Genomic DNA, 18,996 nt, shown 5'->3' on the forward strand with positions numbered 1-18,996 from the left:
GACAATACCCCAACTCATGACATTCAGATTGGTAAATCGGCGCTATAACACCTGCACTAAACGATCGTCTTCAAGTATTTCTGAACATTTGTACAGCTACTTATTCTCTCTGTTTTGTCAACATGTCTGACGATCTATCACAGTGAACTAGAATGTCATGGAACTTGTATATGTAATAGAGATAATGCCACATGTACGTCGTTTTGTCTCACAAATGCAGCAAGATTACTACAAAATTATCGTTATTCAAATCAAATTTGAGAACTTACACCTATTTGACACTTTACGCTATATGGAATTTTCTACGTAGCCAAAGCAACAACTTTACGTAAATTTTCTACATTACGTGAAATTTATGTAATATGAGGTATATATGTTATAGAAGGTATATATGTTATAGAAGGTATATATGTTATATGAGGTATATATGTTATAGAAGGTATATATGTTATATGAGGTATGTATGTTATATGAGGTATATATGTTATAGAAGGTATATATGTTATATGAGGTATATATGTTATAGAAGGTATATATGTTATATGAGGTATATATGTTATAGAAGGTATATATGTTATATGAGGTATATATGTTATATGAGGTATATATTTTATAGAAGGTATATATGTTATACGAGGTATATATGTTAGAGAAGGTATACATATTATGAGGTATATATGTTATACGAGGTATGTATGTTATAGAAGGTAAATATGTTATATGAGGTATATATGTTATATGAGGTACATATGTTATAGGAGGTAAATATGTTATAGAAGGTAAATATGCTATAGGAGGTATATGTTATAAGAGCATCGACTATGTAATTAATGATGATTGATAAAATTTACACCGAGTAACAACGCTGTAAACGAGAATTTTAGTTTTGCAAAAAGGGGTTTGGTTTATTTCGTACACTACTGTCCTTGAATACTAAAAAACTGCATATACCAAACAAAAAATGTTGAAGATTCTCATGAAATAGTTTGATTAAAAAGCAGATAGCTAAACACTGCCCAGTTTTGACTACACAGGTGAGAATGCAATAGCAAGAACTTGACTTAGAACGACAAACCTGCGGGAATGTTGATTCCAGTTGCTTATTAAGTGTGTCACGATCTTTTTCAGTCTCCTTGAGCTTTTGTGTAGTGTCTTGTAGTTGATTTTGTACTCCTTGAAGTTGTTCAAGCAGTTTGTCTCTCTCATCAAGCATATTAACCATTAGCTGTTCGAAATTTGAGTCATCGTTTGAGCCAGGAGAGTCACGATCTCCTCCAGTGCCATCCTCAATGATCGTGGGCATCACATCGCACATCATCTTCCTGCCGCTATGAAATAGATGTCATGTAAAAAATGAAATATTTTGTAAGAGAATTTTTATTCCAATCTTGAAGCAGTGAAAAACTAGGCCACGCAAATATAGGAATGCTATACCTTCATGTAAATGGCCTAAAACTGCGAAAAAAAACTTATATGCAAAAATTAAATAAATAAACATTTTACAAATTTATGGCTCAACAGTTTAATGTTTGAGTACCATTTAATTGACAAAAGAGTGTGGTGTTGTCGTGTTTGTAATAAAACATGTTGAATTAAGAGAATGAGGTTGCCTTCTACGTAAGTCTTATAGCTACTAGTCAGTAATAATGTGATAGTCACAAAGCAAGTTGTAGTCTCACAAAACTGTTTATTCACATCATATCTATATAACCTAAATGGGAACGAACTAAATTAGCATTTGAGTTTGATCAAATATAAACTAATATACACATAAAACTTCAACTACCTGTACATTACGAGTTAAAAAGCTTTTCATTGAACTAATGTTTATATTTGAAATATAAACTGCAATAAAAAGCTCGGCTAACATTTAATTGTGTGGATAAAGACAAACTCACTAAGCTAATTGAAGCAATGATTCTATGGTAGGCTTCAAACTATACTTCTAAGCATAGTGTAATTCCAAGACTTTTTGACTCAGTACAGCCCAATATTAATATATCAAAAGTGTAATGGCTACACGAATAAAACAACATGATGTTTACTACAAGCCTACCATACTAAGAAATTAGTGATTGTAGTGCTATTCTTTCCTCGATGGCTAGGCTACTTACAAATCGTTTAAGAAACAGGTTAACAGCCTGAAGTAGCTGCTCAACTATCAGCATTTTCAGCACAGTTTGAAAAAAATGCCAACAATATTTTAAGAGCTGTCCAAATATATTGAAACAGCAACAACAGATATTAAAGTAGATCTGTTAGACTACAGACTGAGTAGGAAAGCTACAAACCGGTTAAATTACTTACTCGACAGCAGTTCAGTGGTAGCACACAAACCACAATGAAATTGGAAAACAATTACGATAAAAAAGTATCAAAAATTATCCATGCTGATAATGAAATATTGTAAGACAACAATAAAAGGGGCAATCCATTCTAGATTTTTCAATGATTATTAAAGAACCTATTGACTTTGGCATTGAATATTCCCACAATGCTCTGCGATTTCCTTGATTCGATCGTTCGTAAAAGTCGGCAATGGAGTTGCTTTTCTCTCGCTAGCGAACGAATTGATTCGCGAAAACTTAGCAACCAATAGCAACACGCATCTGCTAAGATACACAACATGGCCGCCAATATCGCGTTGTCTGACTAGAACAGTTTCTGGTGACAAATATGATGCTTTTAGATACTTAGCTTGTTGCTATTTACGAATCAACACGTATGTAGTTTTTAATAGCAATATTAGCAAGCTTGTGTAAAAATAAGTTTGTACATTGTGTTTTTATTGTGATTTTGCTGCAATTACTGCTGTCCAATAGCCATGTGGCTGTCTTTTTATTTTTTATACTAAAATTTGAAGCCAGTAGTATTTAAATGGTTTGTCAACAAAGGATATAGCAAAAGTTTTAAGCTTAAATAATAATTTATAAACCTAAAAATTATCAGCTAATTTGTGTTTTACTGGTAATGATTTTAACTAATCTTAAATACGTTTTAGACGCATAACTATGGATGAACGACTGAAGTGGTTAGAAAGTCGTATTAGCTCATCACTCCGGCCACGAAATGAAGAACTCAAAGCCATGCTGGCGAGTGATGAAAACAGACTTGCTTTTCATGAATTTATCAAAAATGAGGACAGTAAAAGTTTGTATGTATACATAAAACCTCCAAAGAAGATAATCGCTTCTCTCAAGCCACCATATGAACTTCACTCTAAGTCAATATTTTTTATGAAGAGTCAGGGAGCGAAGTTGACAAGAGACAACATTGGTAAGTCATGCGTGTTCAAAAATATTTGATAAGTCTTATTTTGGAGGCAATGTGATTTTAAGAAACTTTGAAACAATTTTGTTACTTAATGCAATTTACAGGAGAAGAAGTCACTTATACAGACTGTGATGGTGTTCTATTAGATGATATTGACTTAGTTACAAGAGAAGTGTTCCTTCCATTGCTCTGCTCTGATGAGTCACAAGTGAAGGGATCTTCAGTCAGTGCTGATCGTTTGATGGATCAGTTGCACAGAATCACAGCCAATGCTAAAGTATCTAGTGGTTATGTTAAGGTGAGCTTATGGTAGCATACTATATATAATGTTTGGCTTTTTCTGTTTATTTATATTATTATTATTATTATTATTGCGTGTTGTTGGTCTGTCTGTTTGCTTCTACAGTAACAAAGAACAGAAAATAAGGATTAGCACGATTATTCTGAGACTTTTAACGATGTACCAATTAGCTCAGTTAGTTAGTGCAACAGTCTAATGAGCATGGGTTAGAGTCCCATATTGGCCTACGTTTTAGTCATGGTATTAGTTGCATGTAGAGAGATTTGTGATGCGCAAAAGTTGACACATTCAAAACAATTGCTAATGTAGCACAAAAATAACAGGCTTTGACATCCATACTGTACCTTATCAATTCTGATAATTTAGCACTGATTAAAAAGAGACCTTTTTATTTACCATGAATTTGTGTGTCCTTTTTAAACAAATCTCATATGAAGTTGATTTTGAAGTGATCACAATGGAAACCGTAGTCTGTCCAATCAGCACCACTCATTTCAATAAATCAACTATTACATAAATTATTTCTCGTTTTTCAATTACGAAGGCTTATGAATGGAGAGAGCGGCAGAACTCTTATTACCATTGGCCACTTTACATTTACATATAAAGTGGCCAATGGTAATGAAAAAAACTACTTGTGATAATCATTTCTGTTTTAATTTTAACTATAATCAAGCTGGATGATAGGGTCTAGATATAAACCATCTAGGCTGATTACAAGAACTTTTATGCTTGTGTGGTAATGTCAGTGATTTTAGCGCTACAGTTTAGTGCATGAATCAAATTTTGCTGGTCGTAAGACAACTTACATGTATATAACAATTTTTCAAGATAATCTATTTTGTAACACCATATATCACCATATAAAACATTATCATATACAGGATATGTCATATATTACATATATTGTATATGTATATCTTGTATATGACATATCTTGTATATGTCATCCTCCTCTATATGACTAGCCTCTATATCCATCCTCCATATGTACTAGCCTATAATAGGCTAGTACATAAACATATCCCTACTTTGAGTCTGCTCAGACTTACATAAAGCGAACCTTCCGGTATCAGCCAGCATTTTGGCTAAGAATTTAACACCAACAGTTTAGTCTCCGAAAGGTGCACAGGAGTGTACGTCACCTTCTATGCCAAAACAAAACCTAAATTTCTCATTTTTTAGTGTCTTATTTTCTCGTAATTAGGGAGAGGTGGTGCTGTCATTGCCTTCAGTTGAAGTGCTATCGGAAGCTGCCCTTTCAACTAGTAGACGGGTCGCTGTCTTGCATGTTCTTGAGTCTACAGTCATTGGCTGGATGAAGCAAATCAAGGTAAAAGAATTAAAAAAATATCTTTCAGAACTCTAAATCATCTTCAAGATTTGAATACACCGAAATCTTTTACACTATTGCAGAATTACGCTTTTACAATTACACGAATTACATAATTACAATTTACACTTCCGAATTTGTATGACTCTATATTAAGATTAGGTGGGATTACTTGATTGAAAAAAGAAATGAAACATTGTGAATTCAATCAAATTTTTATCATTGAGCTAAACATATGATTAGCAAAACTTTTGGTTTGACGTTAATGTGTTTAGTCCGTTTTATTTTGTTACATCAACTTTTCTCACAAAAACCTATTTAAAGGAACAGTCAGCAGTGCATGTGTAATAAAAACAACCACATAAAAGTATCACAAGCAGTGGTTTTTAGCCTTGTTGGCTGTACAGAATTCCACCAGTTTCATATTCGCTTTCAGTGAACCTTTTTATTGAAAAACAAAATATGACTTTTTTTCACATTCAAGGCAAGTATGCTTTACTGGTGCACAAAATAAATTGTGTGTTTACATCATTGTATTCAAAGAACAAAACCAATATAATGCATGAACTCACAATAAATTACATATCTGTTTCATAGAGGTATGATCTTAAAAATCAGTGTGACTTTGCTTTAGCCTTGGAAAGACCAGCTCAGAAATGCATGGCTGCCCTCAACATGGCAAGAGCCACTGCAATGTCAGTTTTAAAGCAAATCTGTCCTTTTTTCATTTTATGTTCAACATTCTTGAAAAAGAGTCCTCGCAAAGATATTTTTTAACATATCGTATATGTCTTGATCTTTACCAAACCCCTGAGACTGACTCATCTAACCTCTAGGGTTAAGAACCACTAATCTGAAATAATTGTCAAACGAATTCCTTCACCATTTATTTTATGTACATTGATTATTATTTGTGCTGATAAATTACATGGCTTAGGTTAGATCAGCAATAACTGCCATAATTTCTTTCTCTATTCAGTAACCAAAATTCAACACTAAAATTTCTCATTATTCTGCATTGTCATGAACTTGAACTTTGAACCCTGTTGAACTTTAGGGAGTGCTGAAACATGAGCCTGTGGAGGACCTGGAGAGGATATATGGAAAGAAACCGGGGCCTCTCGATGAGCTCTCGTTGTGGCAAAAAAGACAGCACATGTTACATTCTGTAGAACAGCAGTTAGACAGTCCTATTCCTAAAGACATTATTATTAACCTCGAAGAAGCGCAGAGTCAGTATGCCGTTTCCTTCCAACAAATACGAGGAGAGATAGGACGTGCCCTAAGAGAGACGAATGAAATTCTGCAGTTCTGGGATACCATGAAACCATGGTTTACACAACTCCACGCCGCCACAGATCCTTTGGAGCAGCTACGGTTACTTCCACCGATCGTGCACACCGTTCTGCTTGTTTGGCAGTATAGCAGGTAAACTATTTTAGAATAAAACTGAAGTCTATCTTACCTTGTCTTTCCTTTGAAAAAACATGTCAGAAATTGGGATAAAAACTTTGTGTTCAGTCTTTGCCATTAGTCTCATCAGAAAATCTCGTCTCTACTTCTATCGTTTATAATAACTCATTTTGAACGATTTAGATTTTTTCTAAGCAGATCTTTTGCTTTTCATTTAAAAAAGCATTTCTGACGATTTTGTTTTGTGTCAGCACATTTATATACTTATGAAACTCATTTAGTCTTGTAATTGTGCTTCTTATCAGCGTGCTGAAGAAATTAAATGGTGGGTGATAAAAGTATTTGATAAAGGATTTGTATGTTTGGGGGCTCAAACTTGTAATATTAAGGTTACAATGCCAACAATCTACCAACTACACCAAACTCAGTGCCTTGTGGATTTGCTGAACAACCTTCACTATAATACGAGTGGTTTTCCATGACGTTAGAAAATTTTTACATAAGGGAAGAATTATAAGATCAGATTACCAGAGCTCCATGCGTTACCTACAGCTTATTTAATATGTAAAAACAGGTCCGCTTAGAGCAGTGTCGGGTTTAATTGACTATCTTAGACCTTTTACTTTCCATATAAATGCGCCACGATCTATCTGATTAGAAACGTAAGAATGCCTTTGAAGAGCGTGTTTATGAACTGTTGCTGGAGTCGTTTAAGGATTGTCATTTTAAAAGCGGCGTATTAATTTGTGTATAATTGGAAGAAATCGCGAGCAACGCGTCTAGTGCTAGTATATCAGCATAGCAGTGTGATAGTCAGACAATGATTGTTTTCATTTTGGTTTAATCCAACATCTAAAGCTGGGCTGTACACTCTAGTTAAATAAATTACTGACATTACAGATATTACCACCAACCAGCCAACTTCAGCACACTGCTCAGAGTTCTCTCCAATGAGATTGTGCACAGAGCGATGGCCATTATAGGAGATAATGTGATGAATGAGCCCCTACAGGTATATCTACGCGTAGTATTAACTCAATTTGGATGCATTGCCACAGAAATACTCAGTTCACACTTTATTTTCTCCCAGCACCTATGTCATGAACATGTTTACTCGACTCAAATCATCCAACTTTAATTAAAAGATATATTTCATGTCATGAGAGGATAATTTCTATTATAATTTGTGCCATCAGAGTTCCTATTCAATCAACTCTTTGGCAATCTTTCTTGGATTTTCGATGTTTGTTTGATGTGTTTAAAAATACTATCATCAAAAGTTAATCGGGCCAAACTTAATGTTATATATAGCTACATGTATGATATGATAAAGAGTCTTTAAATTTCTCTGGAGCGCAGAATTCAAACTATTCAATGAAATAACTGCAAAAGATTTTTAGCCTCAGGCTTTATGCTGGCCAAATGTTTATTGTTAAATCAATAAGGATGAAAGTACCTGATTAGTTATCTAATTAAGGCACTGTGACCTAGATAGCCTCAGATCGGATGTTTTTTAAAGTCATACAGTTCATGATTGCAAGAAGATGACGAGTTTTATTTTAGTCACTACTAACTCACAGGCTTAAAATATTATAGTATTGGTGACTTCTACTGAGCATCACCATTTAATTACGGTATTATAGGTTGATGCTGATTGTTAGTATGATGCAAATACTGATCAGAATTCTACTATCACATTTTAGTGTGGCATATTGTTGAAAAATATGCCATTAATATTCATTACATTGTATAGTTTATGATGGAATAAAATGTAGAGATTACAAAAATAAAAAACCTTTTTGTAAAATTACATGTTAAAGTATATTTTTGGTCAAATTTTAATAGGTTTAAAAATCTGGCAATTCTTATAGTAAAAATCTTACCATTATAGTAAAAGAGGCAATGTTTCTATTAGTCTTCTCTAATGGCCAGAATCAGCAAATTTCACTCAACTAGTTATTGTACTTGAACTTGTGAGGGTATGCTTAAACTGTCTGACCTTGAGTATCTTATTAAATATATTTTATTTCATTTTCACAATAAATATAGTATGCATTTTATGATAACAAGTATGGCCTTTTTGTCGGTAATTATTTAAAGGAAATTATATTCATTACAAAAAACATCAGATCCAGTTTTAACAATTTGCGCCAGTTTCTGCAGAGTGAGGATGCAAGCCCTTGTTCCTTCTTTTTTACTTCACTGTTCAGAATTAGATATTTAATATACATAGACCGCTAAGAAAATCAGTTTTGAATTGTTAATGTTGTTATGTTGAATTGTTGATGTTGTTATGTTGAATTGTTAATGTTGTTATTTTGAATTGTTGATGTTGTTATGTTGAATGGAACACTTGCACTAACATTTAACTAGTTTAAAAATTGATAATTTTTTCAGTCCTACTCCAAGCTGAAAGATGCGCTGAAAGTGTGTGCAGCGTTCAGAGGCACCTACTTGGACTACAGAGACAAGGCAGATGGCATCAATAGTGAAAATATCAAAGCACACTCAGACAAGATGTAAGTTGTTCATCTCTGTTGATCTTTGTTACATCTCTGTTACCTCTTTGTTACGTCTCTGTTACATCTCTGTTACGTCTCTGTTACATCTCTGTTATGTCTCTGTTACGTCTCTGTGACATTTCTATTACGTCTCTGTTACGTCTCTGTTACATCTCTGTGACATTTCTGTTACGTCTCTGTTACGTCTCTGTTACGTCTCTGTTACGTCTCTGTTACGTCTCTGTGACATTTCTGTTACGTCTCTGTTACGTCTCTGTTACGTCTCTGTTACGTCTCTGTTACGTCTCTGTTACGTCTCTGTTACATCTCTGTTATGTCTCTGTTACTTCTCTATTACGTCTCTGTTACGTCTCTGTTACATCTCTGTTGCATCTCTGTTATGTTTCTGTTACATCTTTATGTTACTTATGCTTGTTTCTAGACTCTATAATACTCTACAATTCTCCACACATTTCTAGCTAATGCACTGTAAGACTGTAAGCTGTTACTGTACATAACACTGCTATTTATTCAGAACCACTGAGCCTAGATAGACAGCATTATTCTTAAGATGTTTGCTGATTCCAATAAAGCAGATTGCTGAATGTTATTATTATTAATATTAGTACGCTTGCAATCCTTGCACCGTGAAAAATCCTCATGTGTCATCAGTATGGGCACAATTATTTCGTGAGGGTGGAAGGTGGCCCAATGGTGCAGTTGGTAGTGTTCTTGGCTGCAAAGCAAGATATGCTAGCTCAACTTCTGTGGGATGGTTTTTCTCCTAAATTCTAATAGGGGCTTCAGATGGTTAGACAAGGCTCTTCTTATAGTAAAGATCTTTATTATGGGAAATAGTCTTATTATTATAACGATTACTATTGTCGATTTTATCACAGCTTAACTTGATAATATTTCCTCTCATCGACTTAGTTGTACTAGACTGGGATAGACAGACTAATTGTTATTAGTGTTGTTATTATTATTATTTGTATTATTACTGTTATTATCAAAACTCTACTTAGCAGCTCGACTTAGCAGCAACGCTACTTAGCAGCAGTTAACTGCTTAACTGATTTACTACATTAAATTTACTAGTAACAAGGAAAAACTGATGGATTCTAAAAGTAACATGTGTCACCTCAATTTGTTTCAGCACAAAATCTTTGAATTTGCTGTTAGACTTGATAGCCGAGACGTTTAAGCGCAAAATAGGTCAAGGTTCATTAAGTGTGTTTACATTTTAACTTGCAGGTTGAACACTCGTAGCTTTTTGTCGATTAGTTCCTTTTGCATTTCAGCTTACAGATTTAACTTAGTTTGCTGTTCTAGCAAAATGTTTTGAGGCTGCCATAAGGTGCAATTAGTTACATAGCAAATGACAGTCATAAGGTGCAATTAGTTACATAGCAAATGACAGTCATAAGGTGCAATGAGTTACATAGCAAATGACAGCCATAAGATGCAATGAGTTACATAGCAAATGACAGCCATAAGGTGCAATGAGCTACATAGCAAATGACAGCTGTACAGTGCAATGAGTTACATAGCAAATGACAGCCATAAGGTACAATGAGCTACATAGCAAATGACAGCTGTATGGTGCAATGAGTTGCATAGCATATGACAGCCATAAGATGCAATGAGTTACATAGCAAACGAAAGCCATAAGGTACAATTAGTTACATAGCAAATGACAGTCATAAGGTGCAATGAGTTACATAGCAAATGACAGCCATAAGATGCAATGAGTTACATAGCAAATGACAGCCATAAGGTGCAATGAGCTACATAGCAAATGACAGCTGTACAGTGCAATGAGTTACATAGCAAATGACAGCCATAATATGCATTGAGTTACATAGCAAATGATAGCCATAAGGTGCAATAGCTACATAGCGAATGACAGCCATAAGGTGCAACGAGCTACATAGCGAATGACAGCCATAAGGTGCAATGAGCTGCATAACAAATGACAGCCGTAAGGTGCAATGAGTTACATAACAAATAACAGCCTTAAGATGCAATGAGTTACATAGCAAATTACAGCCATAAGGTGCAATGAGCTACATAACAAATGACAGCCGTAAGGTGCAATGAGTTACATAGCAAATGACAGCCATAAGGTACAATGAGCTACATAGCAAATGACAGCTGTATGGTGCAATGAGTTGCATAGCAAATGACAGCCATAAGATGCAATGAGTTACATAGCAAATGAAAGCCATAAGGTACAATTAGTTACATAGCAAATGACAGCCATAAGGTGCAATGAGTTACATAGCGAATGACAGCCATAAGATGCAATGAGTTACATAGCGAATGAAAGCCATAAGGTACAATTAGTTACATAGCAAATGACAGCCATAAGGTGCAATGAGTTACATAGCGAATGACAGCCATAAGATGCAATGAGTTACATAGCAAATGACAGCCATAAGGTGCAATGAGTTACATAGCAAATGACAGCCATAAGGTGCAATGAGTTACATAGCAAATGACAGCCATAAGATGCAATGAGTTACATAGCAAATGATAGCCATAAGGTGCAAAGAGTTGCATAGCAAATGACAGCACATAGCGCAAACATGCCAGCTGCCGTTTTTCATGATAATATCCAAACACTAACATTTGTTGTTTTTTTAGGATACACAATGCCAAAGGAGACCAGCTCTTTGCAACCAAGTTATATGGTCCGTATGCTTACCGCCCGCAGTATGGACTATCTCCTGAGGAGGAACAAGGCAGCGTAGATAACCTTGCTATGGACAGAGATCTGTACGGGAATAGCCCATGGCCTCCACGCAATGCTCCCTGCTTTAATGTTCTCAATGCTTTCATGGAAAGGTGTGCATCCTTAGAAACAGTTTCTCAATGGCTAGATATTCTATTGCTATCATATTCTATACTGCTCACTAATTGCCTAATATTTTGCTAGTTTATTTCTACATAATTTACAACTGGACTTTCAAACGTGTAAATCTTTATTAGTTCATTTTTTTCACTAGACATATCTTCATTTTTTTTGTAAAAGTCATTGAAGTGGAGTTGTCCTTTCTTTCATATTGAACCAATGATGCCATGCCTCTTCATCTCTACTTTGTTTTCAGATTTCTGTAGCAGATTCATTAAAATCAATCATTTTTTTCAGATGCAATGATGTGCTGGAGCTTGTTCAGACGACTAGGCATTTTCGACTGCTTGCTGACGCAGCAGCAGTGGGTGGAGCAGGAAGTCAGAGCTTAGATGCTCTCGTCAGGGAGATTGATGGTCGATATCATACAGCTATGCAAAATTTCTTCAACTCTGTGAAGAATGTTCTAGAAATTGATGGCACACAAGCCTTTGAGAAATCATTCTTCGGCTTTCGTTCTGTTGTTAAGGTAAGGGGCTAGTTTATCTATGGTACTGTAGCTAATAGAGATAACTAAAGATATCTTTGTCATGAGAAGTGACTATAGAGTGATTGCTAATGCAACCGCTTTTTCGTTACCAGTCGTACGTACGAGTGGTAGGCATTAGCCGCTACCTTATTTTAGCTCTTTAGAAAAAAAGTCCACCAATAAACTTGTACTGTACTTGCTATAAACAACACAAAAAACCTTCATTCAAGCTTGTGAAACCTAAAATCATTTTAGTCATTATTTTTCAAATCATGTTAAATAATTTTAGTAAAAACCAAACTTATTACTTTTAGTACAATCATTCCAAAACTTTGGATTAATAGAAAAATCAAGTTGTTATTCTTCAAATAATGGTGAAATGTTTTATTCATTAGAAGAAAACTAAGAAAAGAAAAGAAAGATTCTTTTTGAGAATCGATGCATAAAACTTCTATAGCTATTAAAGTAATTCTATGTTCATTTCTCTACTATATTAGGTTTCTGGAATGTTTTTGCAAAACTAGTAATAATCGGCTTTCTCAGGTATATAAATGTTTCTGTTGAATATCCTTTAAATATCCCGTTACAATCCTTTAAATATCTGCCTTCAAGAAAGCTCACCAGCTTGTCATCAGCTTCTTGTGTGGATCAAATTGCTAGGTGAAGTTTGTAGTTTCTCATTAGAGTATGTACATATATGCTGTCAGCAAAAGTCTTGTAACAGCAAGCTTACTGCAATACTGCGTGAAGATGAGACGTTATTTTGGCAGACTGTTAAAACGCAGTAGTTAAAGGTTGGAAATGAAACCCCATATGAGTGTGGGTTTAAAGCCCACGTGTGGTGACTTTTTTCATTTCTATATTTGATTACCCCTAATCCAACTTTAGTAGTTTTAATAGCCATGTTAGGCTACATGTGCTACGCATGGTATCTTCGCGAATTCATTACCGCGAGAAAACGCTACTAAACAACTACTAGAAATGTTGTATCAACACTATCCAAATCCTTCTGTATTATTGGACCGGAATAAAATCTTTTGACTGCCATATGTAGACCACGATGGCCGAGTGGTTAAGGCGTTGGACTTAAGATCCAATGGATGTATATCCGCGTGGGTTCGAACCCCACTCGTGGTAAATATTTTGTTTATAATTCTTTGGAATGTTTTCAAGAAAACGTAACTAACCAACTAGTCGAAATGTTGTATCAACACCATCAAAATCCTTTTGTATTATTGTATCGGAATAAAATCTTTTGACTGCCATATGTAGACCACGATGGTCGAGTGGTTAAGGCATTGGACTTAAGATCCAATGGATGTATATCCGCGTGGGTTCGAACCCCACTCGTGGTAACTGTTTTGTTTATTATTGTTTGGAATGTTTTCAAGAAAACGCTACTAAACAACTAGTCGAAATGTTGTATCAACACCATCCAAATCCTTCTGTATTATTGTAAAGGAATAAAATCTCTTGACTGCCATATGTAGACCACGATGGCCGAGTGGTTAAGGTGTTGGACTTAAGATCCAATGGATGTATATCCGCGTGGGTTCGAACCCCACTCGTGGTAACTGTTTTGTTTATTATAGTTTGGAATGTTTTCAAGAAAACGCTACTAAACAACTAGTCGAAATGTTGTATCAACGCCAACCAAATCCTTCTGTATTATTGTATCGGAATAAAATCTTTTGACTGCCATATGTAGACCACGATGGCCGAGTGGTTAAGGTGTTGGACTTAAGATCCAATGGATGTATATCCGCGTGGGTTCGAACCCCACTCGTGGTAACTGTTTTGTTTATTATAGTTTGTAATGTTTTCAAGAAAACGCTACTAAACAACTAGTCGAAATGTTGTATCAACGCCAACGAAATCCTTCTGTATTATTGTATCGGAATAAAATCTTTTGACTGCCATATGTAGACCACGATGGCCGAGTGGTTAAGGCGTTGGACTTAAGATCCAATGGATGTATATCCGCGTGGGTTCGAACCCCACTCGTGGTAACTGTTTTGTTTATTATTGTTTGGAATGTTTTCAAGAAAACGCTACTAAACAACTAGTCGAAATGTTGTATCAACGCCAACGAAATCCTTCTGTATTATTGTATCGGAATAAAATCTTTTGACTGCCATATGTAGACCACGATGGCCGAGTGGTTAAGGCGTTGGACTTAAGATCCAATGGATGTATATCCGCGTGGGTTCGAACCCCACTCGTGGTAACTGTTTTGTTTATTATTTTTTGGAATGTTTTCAAGAAAACGCTACTAAACAACTAGTCGAAATATTGTATCAACACCATCCAAATCCTTCTGTATTATTGTACCACAATAAAATCTTTTGACTTTGTCAATGTAGAACACGATGGCCGAGTGGTTAAGGCGTTGGACTTAAGATCCAATGGATGAATATCCGCGTGGGTTCGAACCCCACTCATGGTAACTGTTTTGTTTATTATTCGTGGGAATGTTTTTAAGAAAACATATTACTAAACAGCAGCATTAAAAGTGTGTCATAAATTTTGCAAAACTTTTCAGCTTTCTTTTAGGAGGTCATGTTAGTAGCTAACATGCACTTTAATTGTAATTTTGTAATTGTAATTTAAATTTTCATACTACTAGGTAATATTTTGTGCTATTGTAACAATGCAAAATTCCTGCAGAGAATAATTTTTTATTTAATGTTCGATTGGGAGTTGGTATGTACATGTAAGTCAAAATAAAACACTGGTCATTGATGAAATATTTTATGTTGCATCGATCAAGCAACCTTCAGTTACTGTAGACTTTAAAAGTAATGCTTGCTACATATAAGCATGATGAGATGTCTTGTTATTGCATCAAAAGCGGATAAGGTACCTTTTGATAAAATACTGTAAAACAAACGTCATGGTACCTTGTTATCTCATCAAAATAACCTTTAATATTTTCTGCTCAAATAGTGTTTTGCAGTCGTCAGCAAGGTTTTTTATCAGCTCCTACTCCATGTTTGTTGAGGTATCTGGTTTATTTCTGATATATTATTTTTCATCTTGGGCAGATGCTTGAGATGCAGCTATCAGAAATCATCAGACAGGGTTTCTCTCAGTGCCCGACTGTTGGCGCACAACTGAGGCTACTCGAAGTTTTTGAAGGTATCAGCAGCAGAGAGCTAGTGCAAGCCAACCTCAAGGAGAAGGACAAGCTGCTTGTACAAGGCTTCCACAGCGAGCTCACTCAAGTGAAAACCATGTTTCTCTACATGGCTGGAAGTCCTCCCATGCACAAAAACATGCCATCTATTGTCAGCAAGATACAGTGGATACACGCGTTGCGTCAGCGTATACTCGTAAGTGCATTTTAGGTGTTGTGGTTATTCTTGTCCGGCCTAGCTTGTATTGTTCTTGTTTCACTGATACCCCCAAGATACTTAAAAGCCCGCACAATTTTATTTCACTTTTTGTTTATAATGATTTCTTTTTAAACGCTGCTCATCATTCTTAGCACTTTGCTGCAAAGTTAATCAATGTTGTTCTACAGATGTAGATGTTATTAGTGTATTCTGTGAAATTGAGCTCATTGCACCATGTTATTTAAATACGGGCACAAATTAGGATTCCAAATCCAAAAACACAATGAAAACGTAATTTTTTTGAATATTAGTTCAGGGTTTTTAATTAACTACACATATTTACAGTTATAGTCTGTGCAGTGTTGTTATTGATGTCTATGCTCTTTTTATGCATTGTATTGGAGATTTGGAATTAATATGTAGTTTATGTCTGTAGTGCTGACGCCAAAAGCCTTGAAGTCAAAAACCCATGAGTGTTATAGTGTCTCAAGTGTCATAAAAATGATATTGTTAGTTAATTCAATGTTACTAGCTGGAAGCATAAGACAGAGTTGGTTATAAACTTATTTCATTCTGTCACATGTCCTTTTGTAAGTTTACATTGCATATTCTTGGATACTCATTAGTCTTACGCTATAATATTTATGAGTAAAGTTGGATAGAATAAGAGATAGAAATAACTTGTTGTCAGTTTCTCATTTTTATCTTGTTAAAAAATTAATTATAAAATGAGAGGTTTTAAAACTTAATATTCATTAAAGTTTAATGTAAATTCATAAAAGTTGGATACAACTTGTTATCTGAACCAGCTATTTTTTGGACTTCATTATGAGTTTCTGCTACTCTCCTTTAATATTGTAACAGCTGCCAATGGAAAAGCTGAAGCAAATAGCCCCACAGCTGCTGGAGGGGGACAGTGGTTGGCAGCTGAAAGACACCTACATGGAGTGTCTCGCCGAGTTTGACAAGTATGAGAATAGAGTTATCAATAAGTGGCAAGAGAGGATAACTTCGCAGCTCACCGAAAAACTCAAGCAGCCGGTTATGGTAAGTAGCTCGTGTTTGTATTGTAATCTGAGAATTGTAATGCCAGGCCGCTGAGAAATATGTTGTGAACAGCTCACCTTTCCTGACTAGGTATTCTTTGAGGAATAACTGGTTACAAATTAGTTGTTTTTACAAAGCTCTTTAGAAATCTACCCATAAGTTTAATTGGCAAGTAGTTGAACTAGTACGTCATTAGAGATAATCTTTTGTAATAAGTATGTGCACAATTAATCTTAAATTAAATTTTAAATTCGTAGTTATTTTTAAGAAACGGTAGTTGAGTGGTGCAGTTGGTACTATGCTTAGCCGGGAAGCTGAATGTCTGGGTTTGATTCCCATGTGGTGCAATCTTTTTTTCCTAAAGCTCTTTGTGTGGCTTTGGACAAACGGACCAACACAGTTCTTATTATAGTAAAGATTGCTATTATATTGAGGTTCACAATTTTACACAGTCAACCCTCAATTTACTATCATCATTACTTCTGAGTTTTTATGTACATCATATGATTTGGACAAAATATTTTCTTGACAAGCAAAGTAATTTCTAACACGTGGCATCCCTAACTTTGCAAAGTAAGCATAAAAATTTGGTAAAATTTGAAAATGTAACTTACAAATCATGAAAAAATATAAAACAACTTAATTCATATTATGTATGTAAAGTAACTTATGGTAAGTTACACTGCATATTTCTAAAACTCGTTCATTTAAGCATTAGCATTGATGAGCCTTCACTACCATTGTCCTCTCTCAAATACAGTTAGAATAAAATCTCTTTTCCCTTTATCATATTCATACAACTTAGGTTGTTTGTACATAGCTTTGTATTATGTATTTATTTTATTGCTATATGTAATCACTGTAAGGATTCATCTGTTTTTGGACTCTAGAACAAATTGAACAAAATACAATGTATTCATATACAAATGCTCCAACATACAACAGCCTCAACATACAACGGTTTTGACATACAAAACAAATATCGAAACAGATTAATTAAATTGCTATGTTGAGGTTTGACTGTATAAATAATAAAATACTGATTTAATCATATTTATTTATAGTTTTGTTGAGAAAAATATACATCTGAATATGGTTCAATACATTCAACCTAAAGAATGTGTGCAATATTCAAGACTATCTAGTTAGAAGTGTACCATTCTATTGTTTCTGGAAAATAGCAATTCAGAATTTTATTATTTAGTTTTGTGGTAACAAATGTTTAGAACTGAGATATGTTTATGTTTATGTTTCATCTAACTTACATTCTTTAGTTTAACAACATATCTGGTTATTGGGGTCTAATCCCAAAACGCTAGGAACATATCAGGAACCAACACTGTTACTTCATGGTATTAAATCTCTCTATTTGTCATAAAGAGTTTCCTAGTACAGATTTGCTGGTTATTTTTGTCTTACAATGTCCTGTGTATTGCGTAAACCAGTTGACTCGCTTGTTTACCTTCTGCAAAACTGTCAAATTTTTAGTTTACTTTTGTAATGGATAAACCAAGAGTGCTTTGACAATGATTAATGTTAATCCGTGTTTTACGATATGAGCCGGAAAAAACTGTGACATTGCATTGCAGGTAGCAGAGGATTATGATGAGGAGACCGAACTGCGGCCGCAAGTCCTCCATGTCAACCTTGACCCCAACCTTCTGCTGTTGCTAAGAGAGATCCACTATCTTAGCTCTGAGCCCTTCTTAGTCGCCGTGCCAGCAGCGGCTCGAGAGCTAGTTAGGAACACCGGCCCGTACACTCTGAATGTCATCTCAACTAGGCTAGAGACGATCGTGAGCAAGTACAACACTGTCATGAAGATGATTAGTGACTATGAGAAACCGCTGTTTGAGAGAAAGCTCGCTCGCATTGATCAGGTATGTCTCATGTTAAAACTGCCTAAGTTTATGTTTATGGAATATTTTCTTTTATAAAGAATAAAGGCCTTAGTTTTTTAAACCAAAGAACTTTAACTAATAGCTGAGCAATTTTTCATAATTTTCCATGACAAGCTGCAAAAAATGCTGCCATGCAATCGCTGAAAAGCAGATCTGACCAATAAAAATTAAGATTGTGTAATCACTAAATCACTGATTATTTAATACTTCTGATAGGATCATTACTGTTTTTATCAAGTAACTAGGCAAATCTTACAAGGCACAAGCTGCTAATATATTTTCAGGAAGTTATTGGAAGGTCATAGAGCTGTGATGTTTGTAAATGTTAGGTGTTGATACTTGGTGTGTGTAAGTAAATGTGTATCGATACTTATGCATTGTTTTTATCACCATGATGCAGTATGGATATTAGTAGTCTTTCTTTTGGATACCTGCATTTGCATCTCTTTATCGTGATCACAAATGAAAATGTTCCGCTGTCAATGAAAAAACTGTCTTGTATACTGATG

The 18,996-nt window shown here is 34.9% G+C and overlaps 2 protein-coding genes and 7 non-coding genes across 9 annotated transcripts in view; 8 read left to right on the plus strand and 1 right to left on the minus strand.

The window, feature by feature from the left end:
* Positions 1 to 2,441, minus strand: part of LOC137399116 (liprin-alpha-1-like) — a 41,440-nt gene extending 38,999 nt beyond the window's left edge. Inside the window, exons 1-2 of the mRNA XM_068085184.1 lie at positions 2,308 to 2,441; positions 1,069 to 1,328 (exon numbers count right to left, since the gene is read on the minus strand). Of these exons, the coding sequence (XP_067941285.1) occupies positions 1,069 to 1,318 (250 nt within the window). The 5' untranslated portion in view covers positions 1,319 to 1,328; positions 2,308 to 2,441. The remainder of the gene's footprint in view (positions 1 to 1,068; positions 1,329 to 2,307) is intronic.
* A 570-nt stretch (positions 2,442 to 3,011) lies between these two features.
* The window catches only part of LOC137388922 (uncharacterized), an 88,236-nt gene continuing 72,251 nt past the window's right edge, over positions 3,012 to 18,996 (plus strand). Inside the window, 11 exon segments of the mRNA XM_068075423.1 lie at positions 3,012 to 3,276; positions 3,378 to 3,571; positions 4,782 to 4,907; positions 5,965 to 6,335; positions 7,221 to 7,332; positions 8,718 to 8,839; positions 11,468 to 11,668; positions 11,973 to 12,204; positions 15,249 to 15,536; positions 16,404 to 16,586; positions 18,176 to 18,382. Coding sequence (XP_067931524.1) covers positions 3,012 to 3,276; positions 3,378 to 3,571; positions 4,782 to 4,907; positions 5,965 to 6,335; positions 7,221 to 7,332; positions 8,718 to 8,839; positions 11,468 to 11,668; positions 11,973 to 12,204; positions 15,249 to 15,536; positions 16,404 to 16,586; positions 18,176 to 18,382 — 2,301 coding nt within the window.
* Positions 13,259 to 13,341, plus strand: Trnal-uaa (transfer RNA leucine (anticodon UAA)). Its single transcript has one exon. It is a non-coding gene; the product is annotated as a tRNA-Leu (tRNA).
* Trnal-uaa (transfer RNA leucine (anticodon UAA)) lies at positions 13,477 to 13,559 on the plus strand. The gene has a single exon. It is a non-coding gene; the product is annotated as a tRNA-Leu (tRNA).
* Trnal-uaa (transfer RNA leucine (anticodon UAA)) lies at positions 13,695 to 13,777 on the plus strand. The gene has a single exon. It is a non-coding gene; the product is annotated as a tRNA-Leu (tRNA).
* Positions 13,913 to 13,995, plus strand: Trnal-uaa (transfer RNA leucine (anticodon UAA)). Its single transcript has one exon. It is a non-coding gene; the product is annotated as a tRNA-Leu (tRNA).
* Trnal-uaa (transfer RNA leucine (anticodon UAA)) lies at positions 14,131 to 14,213 on the plus strand. Its single transcript has one exon. It is a non-coding gene; the product is annotated as a tRNA-Leu (tRNA).
* On the plus strand, positions 14,349 to 14,431 carry Trnal-uaa (transfer RNA leucine (anticodon UAA)). Its single transcript has one exon. It is a non-coding gene; the product is annotated as a tRNA-Leu (tRNA).
* Trnal-uaa (transfer RNA leucine (anticodon UAA)) lies at positions 14,568 to 14,650 on the plus strand. The gene has a single exon. It is a non-coding gene; the product is annotated as a tRNA-Leu (tRNA).

The sequence above is a fragment of the Watersipora subatra genome, chromosome 1 (genome assembly GCF_963576615.1).
Source record: "Watersipora subatra chromosome 1, tzWatSuba1.1, whole genome shotgun sequence".
NCBI lineage: Eukaryota > Metazoa > Bryozoa > Gymnolaemata > Cheilostomatida > Watersiporidae > Watersipora > Watersipora subatra.